At 38.9% G+C, this 27,601-nt stretch overlaps 1 protein-coding gene across 1 annotated transcript in view; it reads left to right on the top strand.

Annotated features, from left to right (window-relative positions):
• The window catches only part of LRP2 (LDL receptor related protein 2), a 179,802-nt gene that overhangs the window by 63,219 nt on the left and 88,982 nt on the right, over nucleotides 1-27,601 (top strand). The window contains exons 15-33 of the mRNA XM_029910515.1: nucleotides 22-162; nucleotides 1,211-1,414; nucleotides 3,384-3,576; nucleotides 6,484-6,609; nucleotides 6,964-7,094; nucleotides 7,998-8,135; nucleotides 9,061-9,342; nucleotides 10,418-10,657; nucleotides 11,696-11,815; nucleotides 12,231-12,347; nucleotides 13,099-13,476; nucleotides 14,073-14,087; nucleotides 14,458-14,706; nucleotides 16,026-16,237; nucleotides 17,851-18,035; nucleotides 19,316-19,544; nucleotides 21,169-21,346; nucleotides 23,382-23,510; nucleotides 24,970-25,019. Of these exons, the coding sequence (XP_029766375.1) occupies nucleotides 22-162; nucleotides 1,211-1,414; nucleotides 3,384-3,576; nucleotides 6,484-6,609; nucleotides 6,964-7,094; nucleotides 7,998-8,135; nucleotides 9,061-9,342; nucleotides 10,418-10,657; nucleotides 11,696-11,815; nucleotides 12,231-12,347; nucleotides 13,099-13,476; nucleotides 14,073-14,087; nucleotides 14,458-14,706; nucleotides 16,026-16,237; nucleotides 17,851-18,035; nucleotides 19,316-19,544; nucleotides 21,169-21,346; nucleotides 23,382-23,510; nucleotides 24,970-25,019 (3,317 nt within the window). The remainder of the gene's footprint in view (nucleotides 1-21; nucleotides 163-1,210; nucleotides 1,415-3,383; nucleotides 3,577-6,483; nucleotides 6,610-6,963; nucleotides 7,095-7,997; nucleotides 8,136-9,060; nucleotides 9,343-10,417; nucleotides 10,658-11,695; nucleotides 11,816-12,230; nucleotides 12,348-13,098; nucleotides 13,477-14,072; nucleotides 14,088-14,457; nucleotides 14,707-16,025; nucleotides 16,238-17,850; nucleotides 18,036-19,315; nucleotides 19,545-21,168; nucleotides 21,347-23,381; nucleotides 23,511-24,969; nucleotides 25,020-27,601) is intronic.

The raw sequence follows: 27,601 nt of genomic DNA, 5'->3' as shown, positions 1-27,601 counted from the left end.
TCCGTCCATATTATTTTCCAGTAAGAAATCCTTGTGGAAGTAATAATGGGGGCTGCGAACAAATCTGTGTTCTCAGTCACAAAACAGATAACGATGGGCTGGGCTACCGCTGCAAATGCACCCTGGGCTTTGATCTACGCGTGGATGGGCGACATTGCATTGGTAAGGAAGTGTATTAGTGGCTGTTGCAAGTAGTACTGCCATGGATAAAATTATATCTGTAAATGGCCAGTGCACGAATGACTTCAAAACATATGAATTCCATAGCTACGTACCAGCTACAAAAAAATAATAGCGGAGAGAGATACAATAATTGAGACGAAGAAAGTAGATCCAAAAGAACAGAGCCCCAGGAACTGAACCCTGTGGGAGTTTATAAGGGAGGGGACTGGGCAGACAGGAGGAGTTCCCATAGAAAAATGATAAGGGAGCATTGAGGGGATTCTATTCCAGTTTTGTCTAGAAAATTGTGTAAACAGGTATTCAGAGTATCCTTTCCCCGTTTTTCATTACCAATGTGGGGTTAGATATGCTAAGTTGTTCAGCACTTTTTCCCATGACCTCTGTTGACAGCTGTAAAATTTAAATGTAACAACTTCCACAGTTGCTCCTGTCTTTTCATGGTGATTTAGGAGCATGGTGGCTTAGGACTTGTGTTGCTACAAGTGTCAGAAAAGAGCTGATGTGGTCAGCTCAGATATGATCTGGTGGCAGAGGTGGCCCCATACAGCCTATCAGTTCTCTTTGCACAAATGGTCACCATGGAAATTAATGAGAGAGCCACGATGCCTGCTTTCCTTGGGGTAATGTTTTCTGTAAAGAGATGTAGGAACCTTAGCAACTATGCAAGTGGAAGAAGTGGAAGACCCTGCTAGGTCACCATATGTTCTTTCAGAGAGTCTATTTTTCTTCTTTCTTCCATTTTACTTTTACAGCCTCTATTTGCTTAAATTCCATTTCTGCTCTTTCCTTTTCCCTCTTCTTGAAACTCTATTTTTTTCTCATTCTCTTCTTCTCTCTCGTCTTCTTCCATCTCTCTCTTTTTCCTCCCAGTCCTTCTGTTTTATGTGTTTAAATGTTATTGCCAAAACAAACATTGCAAAATAAAACTAAAAAGTTCCTTACCTTACATTTAATTAATTTTGAATCATCTGAGCCTGAGGAAGCCCTTTAAGTCACTAAAATCTATATGTGTTCTTTTCTTTTATAGCTGTGCAACAGTTTTTGCTCTTTTCATCACAGTTGGCAGTGCGTGGGATCCCATTCAATCTCTCCACCCAGGAAGATGTGATTATCCCAGTGACTGGGAGCCCTTCATACTTTGTTGGAATTGACTTCTGTGCCCAGGATGACACCATTTTTTTTTCAGATACAACTAGAGATATAATTTATAAACAAAAAACGAATGGGTCAGGTGAGATGCAAACTGTTGCTTTGGTTTCTCTATGTATCTTCATATGAAAAATCTGGGTATTCGCCTTGGCAGGAAATTTTGTAACCTCCTGCAAATTTTAGCCATTTCGCAAATGTACTCAAACCCCAGTCTTACATTCTTTGTACACCCAAACTGCAGTGGGTATGGAATCAGGCCACCCAAAACTGAAGTTTTGCAGTAGCAAAAAACAGTAGTCTATATATGCCCTGCTGGTGTAAATGGTACGTCTTTGTGCCATTGCTGCCTGCTGTGTATCTAAGCTGGATTCACCACTGGCCATATGCAGGTGACCTCTCCATTGCTGCTTTTCCTGTAGGAAAGGGCAGCTTTAAATTACACAGGTTTCATCTCCAGTCCTCCATAGCCAAACCCATCCTTCTACATTAGGACTGTGCTGGTTGTCTGCAGGCCACTGTTGTTTGCACAGGATGTTGTGATTAGCTTGCACCACTGCAACCCAGCTCTGGAAGGACATTATACCGCTGGAGGCCCTCAAGTAGGGTTTTCACTATCTTTTACCAAGGCAGAGGGTGCAGTGATTCTGCTCCATTACATATTAGTATTCATATACTAAGATATGTAAATAATCTTGCATGTTTAGAAAATGCCAGCTAATTGAAACAATGACAGTAAAATATCAAAAACACGAAAAGGAGTATCCTAGAGAAACACAGATGAATATCAATCCCAGATTCAGGCTGAGAAAGTACGATTGCAAATATTTGTACTAATCTTATATGGGGCTACTGTAAATACCACTCTGAAAACATTCAAAAAGATAAGAAGGCAGTAAGGAGCCTTCCAATTCCTTTAAAGGATCTGCAAGGACTGACGCTTGCATTTTGTGTTATTTTCCCCTGTTTAAGGGCACACTACTGCAGTCCACACTCAGGCAAAACTCCCACTTAAGTCATTGTTGGATTCTGTTTTCCCTCATGTCTTTCCATTATAGGTGTATATGCTGGCTAGCATAATGGTGCCTCAGTCCCTGATTGGGAGCGCTAGAGGTGGTACTGAAATGTAAATATTGAATAATAATAATCTTAATGTGATTGTGTTATCCATAAACTGACACCTCTCTCAGTCTTTGGCAAACTTGGCAACTTTGTCCCTAAGACTTATTCCTGCTGTGTTCACTTAGGAGTGAAATATTTGTGCCCCCTCCTCCCACTCTCTCAACTAGTGCCAGTTCATCAATTCTGCTGTATCTTTAAATGGTGAAAATCGGGTGTTCCTTGTTTTTATCTCCTTCTGTGAGACAAGTGAAGACTCTGGCCTGATTGTTTGAGATAGTGCAGTATAGCAAGAAACCACCCTAGTTGTGTGATGATTAATAAGAATCTTATTTGTGGTATTGTTAGGAGTGTTCCTGACTAAGGTACAGATTAAGGACCAGTTTCTGCCCTTCCGTACATATGCACACCTCCCATTGACTTCAGCAAGGGCTACATGTACATATGGGAGAGGAGAACTTGGCCTTATTGGACTTGACTCACTCCTGTATCAAACTGGTGAAAAATCCCCAGAGTGCTCACCACCCGGCTCTGTCAGGGAGCCTGAAGTTGGCCAGCGCTGCCCAAACAGTGGGTAGCTCTGGCTGGGGAGGCAGGAAGCATGGCCAGGGTGCCTAAAGGATGTGCTGATTCAGTGCGTGCCTTAATGACCCCCCTTTGTAGGACTCCTATGAAACCCTGTTTGTAAATTATAGCTGCCCTTTTCTGGCCAAACCTTAATTTTCCCTCTTCCAGGATGAATCCCCTGAGTGTAGCAAACCCTCTCTGGCACAAGGGGTGCAATCCAGCCTGCTATGTCATTGCTCGGTTACTCATAGATAATTAAAATTATCCAAAAGCAGAATCGCTCTGTTCTGTGAACAAAATTGTGCTTTCCTGTGATTGTATCCACATCCAAAGGGTTTAATTTATACTGTATATATTGCAAATTCTAGGCAGAGAAATTCTGACAGCCAATAGGGTGGAAGGCATTGAAGATTTGGCCTTTGATTGGATCTCAAAGAACCTGTACTGGACAGATCCTCGATATAGGAGCATTAGTGTTATGAGGTTGACTGATAAATCTAGACGAACTATTGTCCAGAATTTAAATAACCCTCGATCAATAGTGGTTCATCCTGTTATTGGGTAAGTCTGATTTTGTTTTTATTTTAAAAGCTGCAAACAATTGTATGTTTTAGCAGCACCAGCACAGATTAAATTTACCTTTCAGAATTTCTGGTTTTGGACCTCAGCTACTTTCCAAAATATTCTCTCTCTCTCTCCAGTTTCCTTCTTCTGCATTTTTCTTATCCTGGCCCAGATTACAACATCCCAAGCAAAGTACAAGATGATACACATTGAGCATGAAAGGAATATTCAACAAAATTATCTTTAAAGGCACAGATTTTTTTCTTTTGCTTTTGTCTATTGATATAAAGCCAAGAGAAGCTTGTTAGTTTTATATCATTTGGATTAGAAAATTGCTCTCCGCCTCCACAGTCTAGAGATAAAGTTATATATGTATTATTTTTAACACAGGATAGTTCTGAGAATTATAATTTGGATCCTTTTATGACCTTCATTTTCTGTATTTGAATAATTCTATTTGAAACTTGTAAGATGCTGCTGTTTGTCTTTGACATATACTCTAAGCAATAAGATTCTGCTTTGTGTAATACAATGAAAAGAAGAGGCTGTGTTTCTTTTGATGGAAATGTCTAACCTTAATTGCAACTCTCCATGCAACTGCAGCTATGCTAAAGTGTCACTTTCACTACATACTTTAGGTTCCTATCCCTGGTGTAGAGTATCTTAATGATTCTTTGAATATTTTCCTTAATTGCATCTTCATTTTTAATAACCCATTCCCCTAGGGGTTGAGTTATCCTAAAAGTGTAGTGATGAGCTGATAAGGAACATTCTTAATCTCTAACCCTTGGAATGTGAAGCTTTGTTCACTGTTAGAGTTGTGTTAAGCAGCTAAGCTCAACTCTATGACTGGAGGTGCGTTGACAGGTCAGGACAAAACCATGGACATATTAATGCCTATCTGGAATTTGTCATCTTTTGGTTTGATTTTTCTTTTTGAATTAAATTGCACTATACATTAAAATCTTGACAAAGATGTGGCTACCTCATGCCTAAAGGAACAAATCATCTGAAAAGTAGAGGGTACTGGGCATAAAATAGATATTTTGCTTCTAGTGTCACTAACTGTATAAGGGTGGACCAAGGAGGTGATATATGTACTATTGAAAACCAGTAACTACACAGATCCTTGAAGCTCCTGCTCTTACCCAGCATGTTTTATTCATTAACCTGTTAAATCTGGCACCTGGAGGTCACTTGCTGTGCTTGCTTTTTGCTCATTTAATTAAACATTTAGCATTACAGAACACTGCCCCCTCCCAATCTAAAGAAATACTCGGCTTTTGTTAGGTTTATAAATCTTGGACACTACCCTTACTCAACACACACACTCTTTTTAAAGTATTTAGGAGGATGCCGCTCTCTCTTTATATATTATCTTTTTGGTTTAGTAAACTCTCTCTCTCTCCTTGCTCCTTTCTTCCTCCTGCTGTTCTGTATTATCTTACTCAGGTGTTGTCATAACCTTCATCTCATCTTCATCTTCTTCAGCACAGCCAGTTGGTCCTTCACAATTACTTTAAGATGAGAGGAGTTCCTTGTGATCTTACAGACTCCAGTTTCTGCTGCAACCATTGACTCCTGTTGCTTGTACTGATTTGGCACTGAGTGGAGTGAACAACTTTGCTCTTTCTGCTGTCTAACTAACATCTCTATTTCTGCTGTATGTGCTCTATTGCTTTATGAGGTTTATCTGCGTGATCTTTTAATTTGACTTTTGCCCTAATTCTGCTCTCTGTTGAAATGTGCCTTTTCCCTGCAACATGTTTGTTTTGTATTTGATTCATTGGTTCCTTATTGTTCGAGCTCCACCACTTGTTTTGTAATGATTTTCAGAATCACCAAATTAGCCGCTTTTAAGAGAGTCTTGTTACCTGCCAACACAATCAATTAGTAACTTATCTGTGCAAATATGTATAAAGTCTCTTGTGGTGTTTGAACTCAGCTTTAATTGTCTACCAAGTGAATTGAGTCACTTATCTTCTGCAAGAAATCATATTTTGGAGTACCTCTTTACTTCTTCAAGGGATGCAGATTTAGGAGTGACGTGAATATATAACAATATAATAAATGAATCAGCAACGTGCTTCAGAGCTGTTGTTCTCATCTGTTTTATTATGACATGTAGTCATCTGAGTTGTTTACTTGATTTGATGTTTCACCTTTAAGTCATATGCATGGAATCTTATTCCGCACCTCCCAGTTCATGTTGGTATTCTGAGTTTCTTTTATAAAATATTATTTCCCAGTGCTGCAGTCACTGATCTGTTACTAAAAAAATATAAGTGGAAGCATTTGGTTCCCCAAATGATAACAGCGGTTTCTCTCTCCATGTGCATAGCATGGTTCAGTGTCCATTAGTGCTCTGTTCACATATGCTATTATGCAGCCTAACTGCATCAAGATTGCATTGGTCCCTCATGAGTTTGCATCTACTATCTCCAGTTTCAAGTGTATTCATGTGCATCAAACTATGGAAAGAGGAAGGGTTTGTGGAAACTGTTTAGAGCAGTGCAAAGACTTTCTCCCCTCTCTTAGTGTATGCAAGGGACTCTGCTCGCTCTGGGATGTACAATTTACACCTCCCTGGATCAGATGTAATGAATCTGGATCCTTTCCCCTGCTTACTTTTAGTGAATCTGGGTCCTTTTCCCCGCTTAGTTTTAGCAGAATACCTGGATGAGTATTATGAAATATATTGCTGCTGGATGGAGCCATTTCTTCCAACCAAGAGAAAATCTGATTTTTTAAAATGATTGTGATGGTATGACACAAAAAAGAGAGTGCATGTTTTTTTGAATTGTGCATTTGTTGTGTTAACCAAACTATTTTCAGTGGACAAAAACAGCTATTTCTTCATGGCTATGAATATTTCCCAGGCATTTTCTTCTTTTTTCCCCCCAGTTATATATTCTGGACAGATTGGTTCCGCCCTGCTAAAATCATGAGAGCCTGGTGTGATGGATCCCATGCCTTGCCAATTGTGAACACAACACTTGGCTGGCCCAATGGCCTAGCCATTGATTGGGGGTAAGAAAAAGATCGATGAGAAGCCACGGAGGCCTTTTGAGCAAATATGTGTTTCTTTCTTTAAACAGTTAGGGGGCATTGTAACAGACACCTTTGCAACTATCTTTTATTGTTTACAAGAAGCAAAAGTATGGAACACTATATTTCAAACTGTGTGTTGCAGTGCTTTTATTTCCTCCGGGAGCTGTATTTTTTCAAAATGTCAAAATATATGTGAAATTTGAGATTTTCTCCGAAAAAAATTCTGAAATAACTTCATGAAAAATCTAGTCTAGGACTGTTCACTTATTGAGAAACTTATTTCTGTTTGTAAACATGTAATTCTTTGAGATAAAACCTTTTTATTGTTTTTAGTGCTTTAAGGCTGTATTGGGTGGATGCCTTTTTTGATAAAATTGAGCACAGTACCTTTGATGGGTTAGACAGAAGGACTCTTGAACGCATTAATCAGATGTCTCATCCATTTGGCCTGACTATCTTTGGAGGTGAGTCTGGCATTGAAAAATATTAGATGTATTACAATCCATAACAGTTTACCATGAAATGAGCTGAGACTGTACACGATGAAGTATTATGCAATCTTTTGCGATGCAGGTTTTCTACAAAAAGGCAGTGTTGAAAGTTTCTGTAATAAAATATACCTAGTGCTGCTTGTTTACTTTCGAAGGCTGCTTTTCACACATTTGTACTGAAATCATTTGAGAACTTAAATGATTGTTCTTGTAACTAGATATTGTTTTCGGTGCAATATCTTGGGTACGTTACACTACTAGCTACAGCTTCTAGGAGGGTGTGATTGTGTAATCACTAGATCATAGTCCCTGAGAGGTTCAGTGTACCTTCAACCACCACTGACCTCTCAAGAGGTGCTCTGTACTTGCAGGATCGACTCAATTGCATGTAGGGTATGTCCTGATATTTATCTACAATGGCTCACATGATGTTAGTAAGAGTATCAGAACCTGCCCCCTTTTTGTGACATTATATCAAAAAGTTATTTGCAAAATATCTTCAGATGCTGGAAAAGTTTATTGGCAAACAGTTTTTAATGTTGCATTAGAAGTTGAGATGGGACAAAGTCATTACATTCTGATACAGAATCAGATCTGAATTTGAGCTTAGACAAAGTCTGGGAGGGCAGGTTGGATCTGTTTTTGGAGCAGGTATTTCTACAGATTTAGTGGCAAATCAGTTTATGGAATAGCTTCCACAGTGCATTATGCAATCATTTTGTATTTGATGCCATTTTTTGTTTTTCCTGAAGGACTTAGGCATGAGAATTCATTAGATTTACATGACCAGCATTGAGGTTTTATCCAGCATCGTTTGACCTTTTGTATCATATTGTATTATAACTGTTACTAAGTATTAACTGTCTTTTAATACAGGTTATGCATATTTTACTGATTGGAGACTTGGAGGAATAGTTCGAGTGAGGAAATCAGATGGAGGAGAAATGACTATTATTAGGAGGGGCATTAGTAATATTATGCATGTAAAATCTTATGATGCTCATTCTCAAATAGGTAAGCTAGCTTGTTGTACTCACAAAAGAGTCAAAGGATTTGCCCTCTCACCTTTAAAGGTTACCCCATTGGGCTTTCACTGATTATGTAGTTCAGTGTTCTGTGACTGAGTGTGGTTTTGTGTGGGTGTATCTGTTAGTTGTTTAATAACCTCATAAAGATGAAATTATAATTTCATTACATTCTTCCCAATTTATTGTTCATTACAACCCAATATTTCCACTTTCATAAATAAAGGGTATTTTGATTAAACTGCACTATTTGTCTGTGACAAAAACTTGAAGACTGGACTAAACATCTTCTAAGTCATGCTGTACCATTCTTTAAATTATCACCTTTTACATGGTTAAAATTTTGTTTTAGTCTTTTCACTAAGCTGAAATTCTGTGCATGAGGTTATTTGAATAAAGTACTACATGCAGTACACTGGCACTGAAAAATCCACCAATTTAACAAAAAATGCAACAAAATCTAGTGATGAGACTTTCCACTTATTTAGTGCTTTACATTTTCAAGGTGCTATACAAATATTGTGTCAAATCCCATTATCCTTACTCAGGAAGAAGTTCCAGTTTGCAGCATATGTGTGTATCTGTTTCCAGACACTTGCCAGAATTGGAGCCAAAATAAGTAGCATGTTGTTAGATTTGTTTCCTACTAGGAGAAATGTGTTATTAAACACTTGCTGTACTATGGGCCTGTTTCTGATCTCATTTATACCATTCTAACCCTGTTGACTTTGCACTAGTGTGAGAGCAGAATTAGGCCCTAAATATTTTTTTAAAACTTTACCCAGATCATTTAGTTTTACATCATTAATCTTCCACAGTTTATGCTATGTTTTATGATAAACAATGTATTTTAACAGTTTCCAGACTATTACAAATTGAACATATATTAATCTCTCAGGGCATTTTCTTTTTAGGATCTAACTATTGTAATAGAGGAACAAATCCCAATGGAGACTGCAGCCACTTCTGCTTCCCAGTACCTAATTTTCAGAGGGTTTGTGGCTGTCCATATGGTATGAAGCTGGGTCCTAATCAGCTGACATGTATTGAAGATCCGTCAAATGAGCCACCCACTTTGCAGTGTGGTTCCTATTCATTTTCCTGTGGCAATGGAAGATGTGTACCTAGGTACTACCGGTGTGATGGTGTTGATGATTGTCATGATAACAGTGATGAACAAAACTGTGGATCACTAAGTAAGTTGTCCTTGTAATTTACAGTTAGTGGTACTTGCACTGCAGACACTTTTGGTGGCTCAGTCTGCATTGATTTTTTGTGTTTATTTGAGGACAAATCTTAGAAGTCTTCCTAATCCATGTGACTAGTCCCATTGGAGTTACATGAATAAGGGATATATAATTGGGCCCCTGAAGCTTAGACAGTACATCTTTTGACTGAAAATGGGGCTTGCAGTGTCACAAGCATGGCTTTTCCTAGGAGATTTCCATTAGTAAACTTTAAGGGATTAGTTAGGTTGCAGGGTACTACAAGAATAGCTGCTTGTAGTATTTTGATATTTCTGCTCCCAGATGAAGTTAGTAAATGCAGAGGCATGTGGATGTTTGAACAAAATTGTGTCAGGGTTTGGGTTCTGGGTAAAGGTTTGGAAAGGTTTTTATTTTATCTCCCTGAGTTCTCCCAAGCCTGTTGCCTGTATGTCTTTTCTTCCATTCCACAGTAAAGTGAATGGAGAGTGCACTTTCAGCCTTTACTGTTTATTTCCTGGCTTTGCTGTAAATTGGCTCAAACATACAAAGTGTTTAAATTTGTTGATCAAAAATAAACTGGGAGAGTAGTAGGAGAATTGCTGTTGATAATATAATACAGACAAGATATCGGATGAATACCACATATTTATTTGGTGCTTGGCATCTTCAAGGTGATTTATAATTAAGGGTCTCATTGACTTTACTGGAAGTTGCATGTATGTAACTGAGAGTAGAATTTGGATCTGTACTGTTACTGTAGAAAAACTAAGATATCATTTTGGTGAGAATGAAGGAGCAAGTGACCTTTCTTCTTTTTTTGATTGTTTTGAAATATTTTTTAAAACCTTTACCTTTTACCTTATCGTTAATAATTACAATTTCAAAAATTGTTCTAAGAATGTATTTCTTAAAATTACTGATGGTTTCTTGCCATAAATAATGGTTTTGATACAAGTTTTAGAAATTGCATAATTACATTTACAGTCCTTGAATGTGTTTTCAAGGAAGGCAAGTTTTGGAGCTATTGCTGTACAAATGTTTTCATATTTTGTTTCTTGTTTAGATAATTCTTGTGCTTCATCAGCCTTTACCTGTGGCAATGGGCAGTGCATTCCAGGTCGCTGGCGTTGTGACAAACATAATGACTGTCTTGATGGCAGTGATGAACAACATTGTCCTACACAGGGTCCCACTTCATGCCCTGTAACCTTGTTCACCTGTGACAATAGCAGGTGTATTCCCAGGATCTGGCTATGTGATACAGATAATGATTGCGGTGATGGGTCAGATGAAAAAAATTGCAGTAAGTGTCAGAATTATCTGGTTTGCAGTACAGTGTGTATAGATTACATATGACTACATAAATATATGTACATATGTATATGAGAGGGATAAATATGTTCAGAAGGAAAGAAAGAACCAATATGGAACTTGGAATAATACTATTCTGCCTTATGAGACTTGGAAAAGCCAACATACATTCAAATATTAAGACCACATGGAAATACAAAGCAGTCAATATTAAAAATGATGTGATTGTGACAACTATATTGCTCTGAATTGTGGTATCTGCAAAACCCCATTGCATTGCAGTTTACAAAAGCAAAGAAACTAAGGCGCAGTGTTATAAACTCTTACTTACATGAATGGTGCCATCGACTAGTCTATTGATAGGAAGGCCCCATCAGGTAATATAGGGTGAATGTTTTCACCCAGCAATAGCTCACAGAATTTTTGCAATGGAGTAAAGCGTAAGCTCCCTGGTCACCCTTCTGCAAGTCTCCTTCTCACAGGTTGGAGTCTTGGTTATAAAGAGGATGGTGATCAATTGTTCTTCATGTCTACTAAGGGTAGGACAAGAAGTAAACATCTTAATCTGCAGCAAGGGAGATTTAGGTTAGATATTAGGAAAAACTTTAAGGATAGTTAGGCACTGAACAGATTACTTAGGGGGTTGTGAATCCCCTTCATTGGAGGTTTTAAGAACAGGTCAGACAAACACCTGTCAGGGGTGGTCTAGATATACGTAGTCCTGCCTCAGTGGGGGGGGGGGGGGGGGGGGGGGAAAGGGGCTGGACCCGATGACCTTTTGAAGTCCCTTCTAGCCCTACATTTCTATGATTCTATGGTCCTATTTTGCATGACTTCCAACCTGCAGCTAAATAAATCATTACCTTGTACTAATGTCTATGGTAGAATGTTTTTTAATTTATCTTGCTGTTAGTTGTTAGACAGCATGCATAGCTAAGAGAGTTGATTCTGATGTCTTCATGTTCTGACCATTTTGCTGGTTCAAGGTAGAAAGGAAAGAATGCAAATATCTTTATTTTTCTCTTAATAGATTTTACAGGGACATGTGAACCTGGTCAATTTCAGTGTCCTGACCATCGCTGCATTGACCCATTTTATGTTTGTGATGGGGACAAGGATTGTGTAGATGGAGCAGATGAGCGTGATTGCAGTAAGTATAATTTCCCTCGTAAACATGGTTATTTATGAATTTGTTTGTTGCACATGCTGGTTTCTTTGGACTCTCTCCATGCCATGTAAGCACAGGCTCCTAGTGGGTTTGGCATGGAGCTGCTCAGAGACGCAAAATTCCTCCTAAAATTCCCCAATGTGTATGAGTAGTATGTCCATTGCTGTGTGAGTTGGTGCAGAGTGCCAGCAACCTGCTTTCTCTCTGCCACTGGGGGGAATCTGGTTTCCCAGGGGGTGCAAAGGCTTTATAGTTTCTGTGCTCCAGGGAGCAAGAGACTGCAATAAAGCCTGGATTTCTTGCATCTGCCTATCTTTTGTACCTACAGACAAGATAGGGACAATCTAGCCCTTTATAAGGTAATAGCTAATGCGATGCTGTATTTATTCATTTGCAGTATACAACTGTAGTGCCTCAGAGTTTAAATGTGCAAGTGGAGACCAATGCATCAATACTTATTACCAGTGTGATGGTGTTTTTGACTGCAATGATCATTCAGATGAGACTGGTTGTCGTAAGTACACTATGATGCATAGACATTAAAATAAAGGCTCTGGTTATTAAAGTTTATAAAAACTGTATCTCACCCACTATTATAACCTCAAAACTACTTTCAAAATACTTAGTCTAAAAATATTTCTCCCAGGCAGAAACTCTGCATACAGTAGGTTCCAGACAAGAGCAAATTTTCTGGCGTAGGCTAGCGTCTTCATTCTTTGTGGATCCAAACCTCGAATGGGGGTTTTGGCAGACTTGCTCCCAGCATTGTTCTTTTTAAGATTTAGAAAGAAAATGTTAAAATATTTAGAATTATGATACTTTTTTGAAATCTTATAACCCACAAGAGTTAGACCGTAACTGAAGCTTAAACACTTTGTAATTTGAGCTAGTTCCTTTGAGTAATTTTGTACATTAAAATTAATCAAGATTTTGAGGTATAGCGAGCAGATAATTGCTGTTTCAAAGACTTGTAGCAATTTGTGTGAGTACATGCGTGTGTGTGCATATTAATGTGTCATACTCAACACGGTGTGAAACATGAATGAAGCTACCTGGTTTTTGCATTAAAAAAGTAGCAAAAGTATTTAGGAGAGTCTAAAACTTCCTGTCTGTAGCCAGACTTAGACCTGTGGCAAGGGGGTACAATTCTATTGACTTCTCAAGAATTGTACCCACTTATACCAGAGTTGAATTAGACCCCTTGTATTTGCATCTTCATTTGAGCATGTAAATACTTTCCTTAACACCAAATATCACTCTTCTAGCTACAAGACCACCAGGGATGTGCCACCAGAATGAGTTCCAGTGTCAGTCTGATGGCAATTGCATTCCTGCTAACTGGGAATGTGATGGCCATCCTGACTGTGCAGATGGCTCGGATGAACATCAAAGATGTCCTGCCAGGACCTGTCCTCCATCTCTTTTCCGCTGTGAGAATGGAAACTGCATCTATCGAGCGTGGATCTGTGATGGTGACAATGACTGCAGGGATATGAGTGATGAGAGAGATTGTCCCACTCAGCCTTTCCGGTGCCCCAGCTGGCAGTGGCAATGTCCAGGTCACAGCATTTGTGTGAATCTGAGCAAAGTATGTGATAACATCGCAGATTGTCCTAATGGAGCTGATGAATCCCCACTCTGCAGTAAGTTGCTGTTTAGCATGTACAATAGTCTAGAAACTTTTGTGCTGTTTCAAAAAGTTATGCAACACAATGAGCATCATCACTGCTTCTTTGTTGTATATGCGGCATAGAAACATTTCTAGCAGAAAATGCAAGATTCATTGTGAACTCAGAAATGTGTTGGGATTCAATATGAAGTTTGGTTAAGTGTGAATCTCAGACAGGTGAACTGCACCTTGCAGTAGAAAGGCAATTCCAGTGAATTCACTCCACGTGATTGGGAGCCCAATCTTGCATTCTTTATTCAGTGGACTTCCATTGACTTCAGTAGAGAGTTTGTTTTATCGAGGAGTAAAATATTAGACCCTATTTGCTTATGCCCGACATTTTAAAAATGGAACTTGATCAAATATACTGTCATTTAAAATTAAATTGGATTCAATCTTCACTATTTTCTTAGATATTTCTAACCTTGTTTTTTTCTGATTTTAATCTAAAACCCATGAGTGAGCAGAATTTGTGTTATGTTGATTGTGACTGTTGATTTTTCACTTAAGTGTAACTTCTTTCTTTCTTTCCTTGCTTCCTTCCTCTCTTTAATCAATGCACGCTCTCAGATGAACCCCAGCCAGGTATGATTACGAAACATATTAAATTATTGTGTATTAATAATATTTCAGTTTCCCATTTGCACTGTAAATGATTTATGTACTTCCAGCTAACTCTGTTTTTAAGCATTGTAGAACTTTAACAAAGCACTCTTATGTTTTGAATTCCTTTTACATGATAGTGACAAATATTATTAACATACTTTCCTTTTTATGAATTATACATACTATACTTTAGTGTGATGAATAAAGATCCTGGCCACATTCTCAATAATTGGCAGTTGCATGGGTATATTGGAAAGCAGAATGTGGCTCATAGTGCAAATGCACAGGATTGACGCAAGCATAGAAACTTTGAAAAAAATATGCTTGTTTTCCCTCACCCCTGTTTCAGATCAGGAGAGTTGCTCTGACAATAATGCTGGCTGTACTCACGAATGCATTCAAGGGCCATTTGGAGCTCAGTGTACATGTCCAGTCGGATACTATCTTGCTAATGACTCCAAGACCTGTGAAGATATTAATGAATGTGAACCTCCAGGCTTTTGCAGTCAGCGTTGTTACAATGAAAGAGGGTCTTCGAGGTGTTACTGTGATGAAGGATACATTTTAGAAGCCAATGGAAGGACTTGTAAAGCTGCAGGTGAGGAATACTGATATAAAATCCAAAACAGTGAGTAGGGGTTTTAGATACAGTCCACAGCATCATGTACACAGACATTTTGATAATGCTACAAACCCCCTGTTTTACAAGAGGTTATAAAAATAGTCATTTTAAGTAATTCCTGGCATATAACCCTGGATATTAAAACTGTTAGCTGTGAGGCTAGCTAGTAATTATCATCCTTTCCAATATGCTTGAAATGGCTTGTTCTAGAATTCTAACGTTGGGATTGTGAAAGTATGTTTTGGAGGAAGGTGTTGAGTGGGTGTGTAGATGCTCAGCACCTCTCAGGTTTTGGCCTATTGAGTAAAATTTGCCTCTGGGCAGATTGCAAGGTCTATGAACTACTTGAGTCCCAGCCTTACATAAGACTTAAATATTGCTTTGGACTGGCCTTCTGTAGAGCAGCGAATGTCACCCACTGGTCGTCATTCTCCATTGTCTTGTATTTTTTTCATGGCACTCCAGAAGTACAAAGGAGCCACAAACCCAGTGGATCTTGTCACAAGGGTATTCCCCTGTAGTAGGGGGAATCCCCAGATGCTGGAGCAGCTCTGCACCACACTCCTTGCAGACTGTGTGGTTAGAGAAAAGGAGCATGGCAGTGTCTCTTAGGCAATTACTGCCTGCTGGAGTGATGGGTCCTTGACATCATGGGCAGCTGTATGTTAGTCAGAATGGCCCTGAAGATGCCCTGACTTATGCTGGGGCCAGCCCGTCCTAGGATGGCCCTAGGAAAGTGGCTACTTTAAGGCTACCTTTGACCCTCCACCTTCATTCTTGTACCAAACATAGCTTGGCTGAAACAAATAACTAGGAGCATTGGGTGGTACTCCTCAACACACACTGTAGACAAAATATACATAGTGTATTCAATATGTACATTATAGGTGGTGCAGGTAACATTGTTTATAGTGCGGGTTGACCAACAGCTCCCATTTTCAGTTGCTTATAATGTTTGCCAAATTTTTATCTGTTCTGGCTGAAATATTCCTTACGAGGTGTCTACCTCAGGCTGATTTTTTTTTTAAAAGTTTCAACAAAAATGGTTTAGATGCTTTCAAGAACAAAATTAGGGAAAAGTTCATTATTTTGCCCATATTAAAAAATGTATACAACTTGTTTTATTAAGAAACTGTAGCACCTCCATACTTTGGCATGAGACAAACCCACTCAAATTTGGCCAAGTTATAAAATCTTAGTGGTTCATTTTCCTCCCTTAGAAAAACATTCTGAATGGTTTATGGGGTTACTATTGCATAGTTTATTTGTTTGCATTCGTTTCTTTTCTTTTCCAGAGTCTGGGAATCTTCTCTTATTAGTGGCAAGCCGTAACCAAATTGTTGTAGACAACATCACCTCTCAGGCACACAGCATTTATTCTTTGGTTCGAGATGGGAGGAATATAGTAGCTATTGATTTTGATTCAGTCACCGATCGCATCTATTGGTCTGACACCACACAAGATAAGATTTGGAGTGCTTATCAAAATGGCACAGACCGAAAAATAGTAAGTCTGTTGGGGAATGTAGTCTTTTATTTCTTTACATTATAAAGGAAGAGAGAATATACTATATCTTCCGTTAACAAAGATGGAAGATGCAGTGTTGTCATAGCCATGTTGGTCCCAGATTTATAGAGACACCAAGTGGGTGAGGTAATATCTTTTATTCAACCAATTTCTGTTGGTGAGATAGACAAGTTTTTGAGCTACACAGAGCTCTTCTTCAGGTCTGGGAAAGGTACTCAGGGCATGTCTGCACTTAAAACTCTGCATCGGCACAGCTGCAGTGCTTAAGGGCTTGTCTATATTGGCACTTTACAGCACTACAACTTTCTCGCTCAGGGGTGTGAGCCCTCCCCCCCTCCCCCCGAGCGCTGCAAGTTTCAGCACTGTAAAGTGCCAGTGTAGACAGTGTACACTCCCAGTGCTGGGAGCTATTCCCCTCTTGGAGGTGGGGTTTTTTATAGCTATGCCGTGACTATTCCCCTCACGGAGGTGGTTTTTTTAAAGCTATGCCGTGACTACACAAGCCACGTTAAAGCGCTGCTCCGGCAGCGCTTTAACGTAGCAAGTGAAGACGTGCCCCAAGTGAAGACACTCCTATGCCGACAGGAGAGCTTCTCCTGTAGACATAGCGCTGTCTACACAGGGGATTAGTCTGGTATAACTACATCGCTCGGGGGATGGATTTTTCACACCCCTGAGTGACAAGTTATACCAGTATAGGTCTGCAGTGTAGACATGGCCTTAGAGTGTCACAGATAAATACAAGCTTGAACACAAAGTATCAGAGGGGTAGCCGTGTTAGTCTGTATCCACAAAAACGGTGGCACCCTAAACACTAACAGATTTATTTGGGCATAAGCTTTCGTGGGTAAAACACCCACTTCTTCAGATGCATGGAGTGACTTGAACAGATAGTTTAGCATAAGTAGTTAGCACATGTTATAAGGGATCATTCAAGGTGAAGTGGTCCCTTAGAATATGTGCTAATTACTTTTGCTAAACTATCAGTTCAATCTTCTATTTAGCTGTGACACTCTGAGTACCTTTCCTAGACCTAAAGAAAAGCTCTGTGTAGCTTGTCTCTCTCACCAACAGAAGTTGGTCCAATAAAAGATATTACTTCACCCACTTTGTCTCTCTAAAAAAGGAAGAGGCAGCTCTCCATGTATTGTAATGAAAAGGAAGGTAACTTAAAGAAAGTGAAGCAGCTCACAATTTGCAGGAAGTAAGTTTAAAATTTGATGGATGACTGACACACACACACACACACACACACACACACACACATACTCTACAGATAGTCTTGCATGTGGCCTTGATGTATTAATGCTACGCTGACATTATTCCAACTCCTTTTTGGTGCCAGAATGTGAACCCTTCTTACTGCTTGTGGGCCATTACTCGCCCAAGTAGTCCCATAGATGTCAATAGGACTACTCAGGTAATTGCTCACCAATGGGAGCATGGGGTTCATAGACTGGGCCTTATTTTATATTAGAAATCTAAAGGGTAAAGGTTACTTGTTTCCTCTTTTCCATAGCTTTCAAAGAGATGTTACCAATAGTGAATTGTAAATTATTTAGTGCCAACTAACTCTTCGATGTTTTTAACAGGTGTTTGACAGTGGTGTCACCGTGACTGAAAGTATAGCGGTAGACTGGGTAGGTCGCAATCTTTACTGGACAGACTTTGTTCTGGAAACAATTGAAGTCTCTAGAATGGATGGGAGCCACAGGACTGTGCTGATTAGTGAAAATATAACAAACCCAAGGGGACTAGTGTTAGATCCCAGAATTAAGTAAGATTTTTTTTGTTTTTGTTTTTAAAAAAATAGTATTTTATAATGATTTCAATGGTAAAATAATTTTAATTTGTACCCAAAGTGCAATATTTAAGATGTAACCAAATTTATCATAATTGTAAGTAACAATTAGGGTTTGGATTATAGGAAATTTCAAGTTTACTAAACTAAGTTTGTTCACAAGTCTCAGTTACAGGAAACACTTAACCTTATTCAAACCATAGTATAATACAGCCATTTGTTAACTGTCTTTCACCTTAATTACTCTTTGTTATCTTGAAACAGATGTTCTAACACTTACTTGTATGAAGTCTTGTTGTAGCTGTGTTGGTCCTAGGATATTGGAGAGACAAGATGGGTGAGATAATACCTTTTATTGGATCAGCTTCTGTGGTCTCTCTCACCAACAGAAGTCGGTCCAATAAAAGATATTGCCTCACCCACCTTGTCTCTCTAATAACACTTATTTCTTAGATAAGAGCTTATGCTTTATAATGTTAATATGTTGTGGTTATTCAGTGTTGCATCCCATAGCTACATACAGTCTAATGTGTCATGCCTGTATAGCACAGAGCTGGTTCTGTTGCACACTGAAAACATTTACACTACGTTAATTTGGGAGAGCTGCCAGTAACTCATTAAGTGCTTTCCCATCTGAAGATGTGACAAAACAGTCAGTGCTGAATATTAATGGCAGATGAATCCCCCCCCCCCACTATTTTTGTACTGCTGCTGACTGTACTGAATAGTGGAAGGTAAATCGACAAACCCCTGCATCCATATACTGTTTTATTAGCAGAGCGTTGGCAGTCTACTGTGCTCTCTAACAGCTTGAGTCTGAACTATGCTGTCAGTCATGCTGAGCTGCTCAGTTACAATAATATGGTAGCTGTATAGGGGACACACCGTGAAAGACACAAATGTCTATTTTATTAAGTTGGCATTAAGCAGTTCAGGAGTTGGAATGTAAACCATTTTATCTAAGAGTTGAAAAATAATCACATGATTATAAAATAACTTTGTTAGAATTACCAATTGTGTATTAAAGCTATAGCAGAAAACATGTTTAAAAATGTTTTATTATAAAAAAGATATGGTTACACTTATTTTGAAAAAGAAGAATCCTAATCCACTAATCCTACATTGATTCCTATACTGTTTATTGCATAATATATTTCATAAGTGTCATTTTATTTTTGTCTAACAAGACTTTCTCTGAGATTTCTCAATATCCAAATAATTTTTCTCGATCAATAACCACACATTACTTTTTACAGTGCTCATGTGATGTTCTGGACAGACTGGGGCCAAAATCCTCGAATTGAAAAAGCTAGCATGGATGGCACAATGCGAACAGTTATTGTTAGTGATAAAATCTACTGGCCCAATGGACTTTCCATTGATTATCCAAATAAACTGCTTTACTTTGCTGATGCCTATCTTGATTATATTGATTTTTGTGATTACAATGGAAACCACAGGCGACAGGTGGTAGCAAGTGACTTGGTAAGACAATAGTAATAAAAAAAACTGTTTCCCATGGTTCTAAGGTTCTTTTATGGCCCCCATTACAAATGGGAACTAAGAGATTAAGGGAGTTGCCAAAGGACATATAGCAGAGCAGGAAATTGAAATTGGGGTCCTAGGTCCAGGCTAGTGACCTAAACACTGAGCCATCCTTCCTCTCATCTGGCTCTGTTTTATAGCATGAAGTCTAAGGGCCCTATCCTCCATTGCTACTAAACCCAGTGCATTGGATGTAGCTGAATATGTTATGTAAAGGTTTGAACAACATAAGGGACATTCTGACTAACAATGAGATTGCCATAATATGCCCTGTGCTGCTGCTCTGTGTTGCTAGTACTCGCTATTGAGAGGAGCAAATGAGGAAAGCATGACCCCACCTATCGTCATGGTGTGAGTTCCAGTGTGGTGGCAGCTAATATCTGCTACTATACTTCAGGTCATCATTGGTACCTCTCATCTCCATCTCCTCATGGTACACATTGTTGCTTGCAGCACAACTTTGCCCACGGTACTGCCTATCCACACGTTATACCACCTATTTAATCACAAGCAGGATTCAGTACTTTATATAGTGCTGAACAGGTTTATCAGCTAATGCTATTAGAAACATAGAAGTATGTGAGGATTAATGTATGGAATTCCTCTTAATGCTAATAAGAATTACATTCACAAATCTTTCCATATTAAAACAGGAATCTATCCCTTTATATGGGATAGAAAATATGAACTAAATCTGTAATATGTAATATGCATATGTAATATATAATATAAGATTTATTTGGAGTGGCCATAACTGAAGTTAACTGTCCGTTTTGTGTTGTTTAGTTTATTAAGTGGATGAAAGGTGTGTGTGTCAGAGTGAGTGTGTAGGGGGACAAACTGGGCCGTGTTCTTTTTTTAGTTACAGTCTTGGTAACAGTTGCCATAATTGTGGATTGTGTAAACATGAGTTCTCTGTACTGCAATATGAAGGATGTGTTAAATCCTCAGCTACTATAAATAGGCATAACTCAATTTAAATCAATGAAGCTACTTGGATTTGCAACAATTGAGGCTCTGGCCCCACTTTTCTATGGCAGGACAAACCAGTTCTTGTTAAATTGGATCACTATAATCCTCAGCCCTCTTCTTTAACCCAAACCTAATTTTCCCCAGATTTGGATAAGCGACCCTCTACAACAGGCCAGTAAGCAACAGGGGATTTCAAAGGTACAAAGGGCACCCATCTCCCATTGACTTTTCCCCTCATACCTTTGAAAATCGACACCCAGCCCTTTATTTAATAAGCCCCTCTGTTCTACCCTTACAACATCTGACAGTTCTATTGATCTTCCAGGCTATGCATCTTATATTTGACAATGACAGACTAATGTTTATTTACCAAGTGCTTTTTCATTTAAAAACTTATTTTTTTCCAGAAAAGCAATTAGCACCTATCCTCAGGTGACAGAAGAGAGGGTAAATCATTTGTATACGTACTGAAGGATGTGTGTGGGGTGACAGCTGTTATGTTTTCCACTGTGCTTAGCTCTGCTGTTATTTCAGTGCAAGCACTGGATAATAATACCAATGGAACTAAATTGGTAAATATTCTTGCCTTTAGGTATTACGGCATCCACATGCTCTGACTCTCTTTGAAGATTTTGTGTATTGGAGTGACCGATACACTAATCGAGTCATTCGGGCCAACAAGTGGCATGGAGGAAACCAAACAATTATGATTTATAACATTCACCAGCCTTTGGGAATTGTTGCAGTCCATCCTGTTAAACAACCTGGTGGTAAGTCAAACAAAGCAACTTTGACAACACAAAAGCAAAATCTGCAATATGCATATACATAAACACTATTGGAATCATTCATGCCAACAAAGGGCATGGCTTAAAATAAGATTACATTGTTAACGGTATTCCCTGGCTGTTGGGGGTTGATCCAGTCCATCCATCCTGGTGATAAATCAAACAAAGTAATCTTGGCAATAAAAACTCAAAACAGGCAAAATGTATAGTAAGGAACTGGTATCTGGAGTTTCTATGTTATTTATTTTTATCTTATTTAGTTAGTTAGTTACTTAGTTTAAGACAACCGACACCTTAGAATGCGTTTTACATTGTAAAACGTCTCTGGCTGGAATAGGTGGGTGAATTGCTTGCACACAATTATGTCACATTTTTAGATGAGATATCTTGCTGGCTTGCTTCTTAAACATTTTTACTTTGATTCATAGTGAAAAGGAAAGGGAAAAGAATGGTACTATTCCATGGTGTGGCCACACCTTTGATACTATGTGCAATTCTGGTCATCCCATTTCAAAAAAGATATATGAAAATTGGAAAAAGTACAGAGAAGGGAAGCAGAAACTATTGGAGGTGTGGAACAGTTTCCATACAAGGAGAGAGTAAAAAGACTGGAACTGTTCATCTTAGAATAAGAGATGACTAAGGGACGATATGGTAGATGTCAATAAAAAAAATCATGACTGGTGTAGAGAAAGTGAATAGGGAAGTGATATTTATCCCTTCATGTAACACAAGAAGCAGGGGTCACCAAATGAACTGAATAAGAAGCAGGTTTAGAACAAACATAAGGAAGTACTTCTTAACACAATGCACAGTCAACCTGTGGAACTCATTGCTCGAGGGCTGTTATGAAGGCCAAAAGTATCACTGCTTTCAAAAAATAAGTAAGTTAGTTTGTGGAGATTATGTCCTTCAATGGCTATGTGCCAAGATGGTCAGGGATGCAATCCCATGCTCTGGGTGTCCTTAAGTCTCTGACTGCCAAAAGCTGGGATTGGGTGATAGAGTATGGACCACTTGATAATTTCCCTATTCTGTTCATTCCGCTGAAGCATCTGGCACTGGACACTGTCGGAAAACAGGATACTGAGCTAGATGGACTATTGGTCTGACCCAGGGTGGTGGTTCTTATGTTTTTATATTAATCTACTGTATTATTCTTCTCTATTTTGAGTTCTGGTTTTATGCTGCTGCCTTACTGCTGTCTTGTTAATCTCTTTTTAATTTTTGGTAGGTTTTAAATTAGAAATGATGACATTTTATTCTTGAGTTTGTAGGCCTCTCAGATTAGCTAGATTAGCCTGCTGCTAATTGTTAGGGGTAGCTTCAAAACATGATTTCATTATGTGAAGATCACTCTTCATGAGAACTCCTCTTAGTGGCAAACTTGTGGGATTAAACAAAGCAATCTAACTTGGAAATGCAATAAGTAGATCAGTGGTGATCAGAGAGACCATGTTCTCTCTGTAATTTTCATTTTAAAAGTTTAGTCTGGGATTTTCAAAGAGATCCATGGAGTTAGGCAATCAACTCCCATTAAAATTGAATGGGATTTGAGCACTTAACTAACTCTCTTGGGCTACTTTGAAAACCCCAACCTTGAGAATGAATTTAAATCCTCTAAATTTGCCGTTATGGATAAGGTTAGTATGATCATGGACTGGGAATCCTGCACCCCTCGCCATGCAGGGACATCAGGCATTGCAGGTGGATTCCAATGTTCTGCATTATACAAATGAAATGAAATGGCTGGTATGTCAACAGCACTGTTGTTTTAACAAACAACATGGGACGGTTATTCAGTGTTACAGTGTCTTAGTGCGTTCCTGCTTCTAGAAAACATAGTTCCTGCATTTAAAGAAATACAAATAAAGTACTCTTGTGGACTCGTCCAACAGTTTTAACTTTTATAGGATTAGGACCTAAATAGACATTGACTCGGAGTGTATGCACAGAACTTCATGACCTATTGTACTGTTACTTCTTAGATTTACCAGTGCTTTCTTTTTAATCCTAGGTATCAATTCTTGTGCATCATCTTCCTGTAGCCACCTGTGCTTGCTTTCTTCATCAGGGCCTCGGTTTTATTCTTGTGCCTGCCCTTCAGGATGGACACTTTCTCCTGATAATGTGAACTGCATGAGAGGTAAGACCATAATAGTCAGAGATGCAAAAAAATAAAACAAGCAAAGAAAAAACCCCCGTTGGATCATTGTCCATTCCTCTGCTAGGGCAGGATGTACCACACAAAATGGTGGATTGCTATTTATGGAAAATATATCCTACATCATTTTAGGCAGTTTGCATGGAATGTACTTTTTCTTGAAGATTTGGGGCCAAATTTTTGCAACAGCTCTGGGCCAGATTTTCAAATGCTCAGCACTCGCAATCTCTGGGGGCAGATTTTTGAAAGAACTCAGCTCCCATTTAGGCACCTATAAAGGAGCTAGATTTTTTAAAAGCATTCAGCACATTGGGTGTTTTTGGCAGAAATACTAGTGAAAAGAGTTAATTTTTAGTAAATATTAGAGAATATTAACAGAATGTTGAACTTTTTTTTAACTATTCAGACTAGACACCTCATTCTAAGACTTGTAGTAATCCAATCAGAGAACCAAAGGAATATCATGTTGCAGTGTATGTAACTAATAATGCCTAATTGCCAAGGCTGGCAAAGAGATGAATTATGGAGAACAATAGGAACTGTTGCAACATGCATCTGCTGTTCCTTGGGTAAAAATTCTGAGTACGACGTTCAGGACCTCTAGAGGCACAAACTAGTATTACAAATACATCTGACTTGGGACTGATCAAAACTAACCTACCCAATTTGAATTTCAGATATCAGATAATTACACTGATTTGCCCTTGACCAATCTGCAGACCAAGGGTTGTTTGCAGAAGTCATTCAGCAAATTAATTTTCAAAAAATTCAAGAAAATCATAAATTGCTTGGAGGGAATTCATGACCAGAAAAAGAGACTAAATTAGTCAAAGAAAGTATTTGCTGTGAATTGTTCACTTAGCTCTGGAGATGTGCAAAGTGCTTTGGTGTGTTTCTCAAGGGGAAGCTCCAGAGCACATGAAATTTAGGGTAGAAATGCTTCTGGGTTAAGTAAAGAGTGGGGTTCTAATTCAGCGGACACCTTCTAACTCTCTGAGTTTTCAAGGGAAAATCGGTGGTGATTTTTTTTTTCTGAATAGATCCTTAAGCAGTGTATTCTTCAAAAAGCCATATCGATTTCCCCTTACTATAAGAATGATAAACTAAATAAAGTGTTTTAAGTGTATATGCACCACACATTTGTTTTTCAATCTGGAGAGAAGGGGGCTACTCATGGAAGTATGCACTATACTCTAGCGTAAGAAGGTGTAGGGCTGGGGTTAGAGAGAGTACCATGAAAGAAATAGATTACACCTGTGATCAAGCAAACATGCACATGAGAAATGTTATGCATGTTTGCAGAATCTTTTATGCCACTAGCCAATGGGTCAAAATATTTGGAAAGTCTTGTCCTTTCTTCCTAGACCATAAACCAAGGGCGTACTGTGAAACTTCCTAAATCCATTTATGTACCATTGTGACCTTTTTCTAAATTCCATAGCTGTGCAATACATAGAATTGTGCAAGAAAAAGGGATCTGTAGAAATTTCTGTTTGAGTGAAGAAACTGAATACAACTTCAGGTGATTTTAATCTGTGTAGGCTTCTTTATTCTGTTTAGTTAAAACTTCTATTATACATTGAAAAAACAGCATATAGAAAACAGCAGATTTTATGTATGCATTAGATTTACTACAGGTCAGATCTTATCAGCAAAGGGTATTATACAACACTGCTGATTCTTTTCATGGTGAAAGATTTTAATTATCGCTAATGATTACAAAAGAATAGGCATTTGCCATTCTTCTTCAGAGATTTATTATGATCGTAATCCTTGCTGACATTGTTTAGTTTAGCTTGCCAGCACAAACTTTCAGCAGAAAGATTAAACTGACTTACACACATTTTGGCTGTATAGTGGTCTTTTCAACAGAGTGATATTGGGGAACTCTGCATAGGTAATTGGCATATCTAACCTTATGTTGATGGAAAAGTGTTAATTCCCAGATTGCACATTTTCTTGCTTTACAAAATGGCTTTGGTAATTTTGATCTCAAGGTTAGGTTTTATAGTAATTCTATTTTTAAAACTTTTTGTGACGTGAGTGTTAGAGATGTTACCATTTTGCTTGGTGAGTCTAAAAATAAATGTAGACGTAACACTGAAATGTAAAATATTATGCTAACAAAGTAAATTTAGTGTCTCAAACATTTAATTGAAATGGAATAAGACATTAATTTTATATAAAATACAACTTAATCATGTAAATGTATATTGAAAGTAATAGCTATATGAAGGATATATTTTATGGACCTGATTCAGCTTCACTGATTTTACACTCATGTAACTCTATGAGCTTCAGTGAAGTTACTCCAGAGCACAGAATCAGGCTCTACATATTCATAGTTGTGAAATAAAAAACAACCCAACCAAACTCCTTGCTTTTAATATTCCATGGCTATGTAATGAACTTATAACTAGGTTATTAAGTATAATATTAATGTGCATCTCAGGCACTTCCCATGTGGCCTCCTTTTAGGCTAGGTCGACACTTAACATTCATGTAAGGGGCAGCATGTAGCTGTGCTTAATGAGGAGCCTCCGTGGCAGGGAATTGTGACTCTGAGGCCTTGTCTGCCCTGGGGTATTTTTGTACGAGTATAGCTGCACTGATGCAAAACCCTGATGTAAATGCACAGCACCTCTAAACCAATGCAAAAACCCCCCAGGGTAAACAACCCCTTAAATCAGGGGTTCTCAAACTTCATTGCACCGCGACCTCCTTCTGACAACAAAAATAACTACACGACCTCAGGAGGGGGGACCGAAGCCTGAGCCTGCCCGAACCCTGCCACCCCGAGGAGGGGGGGTGCAAACCCGAAGTCCAAGGCCTGTAACCTGAGCCCCCCCGCCCAGGGCTGAAGCCCTCAGACTTCGGCAGTGGGACTCGGGCTTCAGGCCTGGGCCCCAGCAAGTCTAAGCCAGCCCTGGTGACTCCACTAAAACGGGGACACAACCCATCTGGGGGTCCCGACCCGCAGTTTGAGAACCGCTGCCTTAGGCCTGGTCTACACTACGGGATTAATTCGGATTTAGCAGCGTTAATCCGAATTAACCCTTCACCCGTCCACACTACAGAGCCAGTTAATTCGAATTAAAGGGCCCTTTAAATCGATTTCTGTACTCCACCTCGACGAACGGAGTAGAGCCTAAATCGATTTTGTTAATTCGAATTAGGGTTAGTGTGGCCGCACACCACCGAATTACTGTGTTTAAGTTAATGGGGTAGTGTGGCCGCACACCACCGAATTAATGTGGTTAAAAACCGAATTAAGGTGCTTAGTGTGGCCGCGCACAATCGAATTTATACAACCTGTTTCCCAAATTCGAATTATCTAAATTCGGATTAATCCTGTAGTGTAGACATACCCTTAGAGTGTCACAATTCTTCCCTGGTTCCACTGCCCTCCCGGAGGTGATGTAAGTTACTGCTGCCCTTTACATGGTGCAGTTTACTTTTCCACTAGTACTGGCGCAGCTGTTCGAGCTGATGCATTGCTCTCACTCCTCACCACTCTCTACTCATTCCCTGCTCATTTGTTCATGGCGATGGGCGAGGGCCTCGAGCTGTAGTCCCGCTGAACCTGCTCTCTCCCATGTTCCCAAAGGCTGATCCTGGCGGAGATTAGGTGTTGGCTCATGCCCTTTTACTCCTCTCTGCACCTGCATTAGGGCAAGTGACAATCTTATCCTTTATTATTAGTTCAGTTAATAGAACTGAATGATTAATGACTAAAACTGGCTTTGTTTATTAGAACAGTATTTTTTCAAGTGTTCTTTGTTATGGTCTTATATTAATTCAGCAAAGCACTTTGACTTATCTTTAAACTACTGATCTAATTACTTCAATGAAACTTAAGCACATGCTTAAAATCAAGCATATGCTTAAGGGTCTTTCAATAGTGCCTAGCTGACTTAGGAGCACGTTTTATTGAAGTTCAATGGGGCCTGTGCTCCTAAATCACTTAGGCAGATTGAAAATCCCATATAAGTATTTTGCTGAATTAGGCCTATATTATAATATCCCGCAAACACTTACACTTGAGTAACTTTACTCATATGACTAGTTTCACT

The sequence above is a fragment of the Terrapene carolina genome, unplaced genomic scaffold (genome assembly GCF_002925995.2).
Source record: "Terrapene carolina triunguis isolate 2854851 unplaced genomic scaffold, T_m_triunguis-2.0 Scaffold62, whole genome shotgun sequence".
In the NCBI taxonomy this organism is placed as follows: Eukaryota; Metazoa; Chordata; order Testudines; family Emydidae; genus Terrapene; species Terrapene triunguis.
This window is presented reverse-complemented; position numbering and strand designations above follow the sequence as displayed.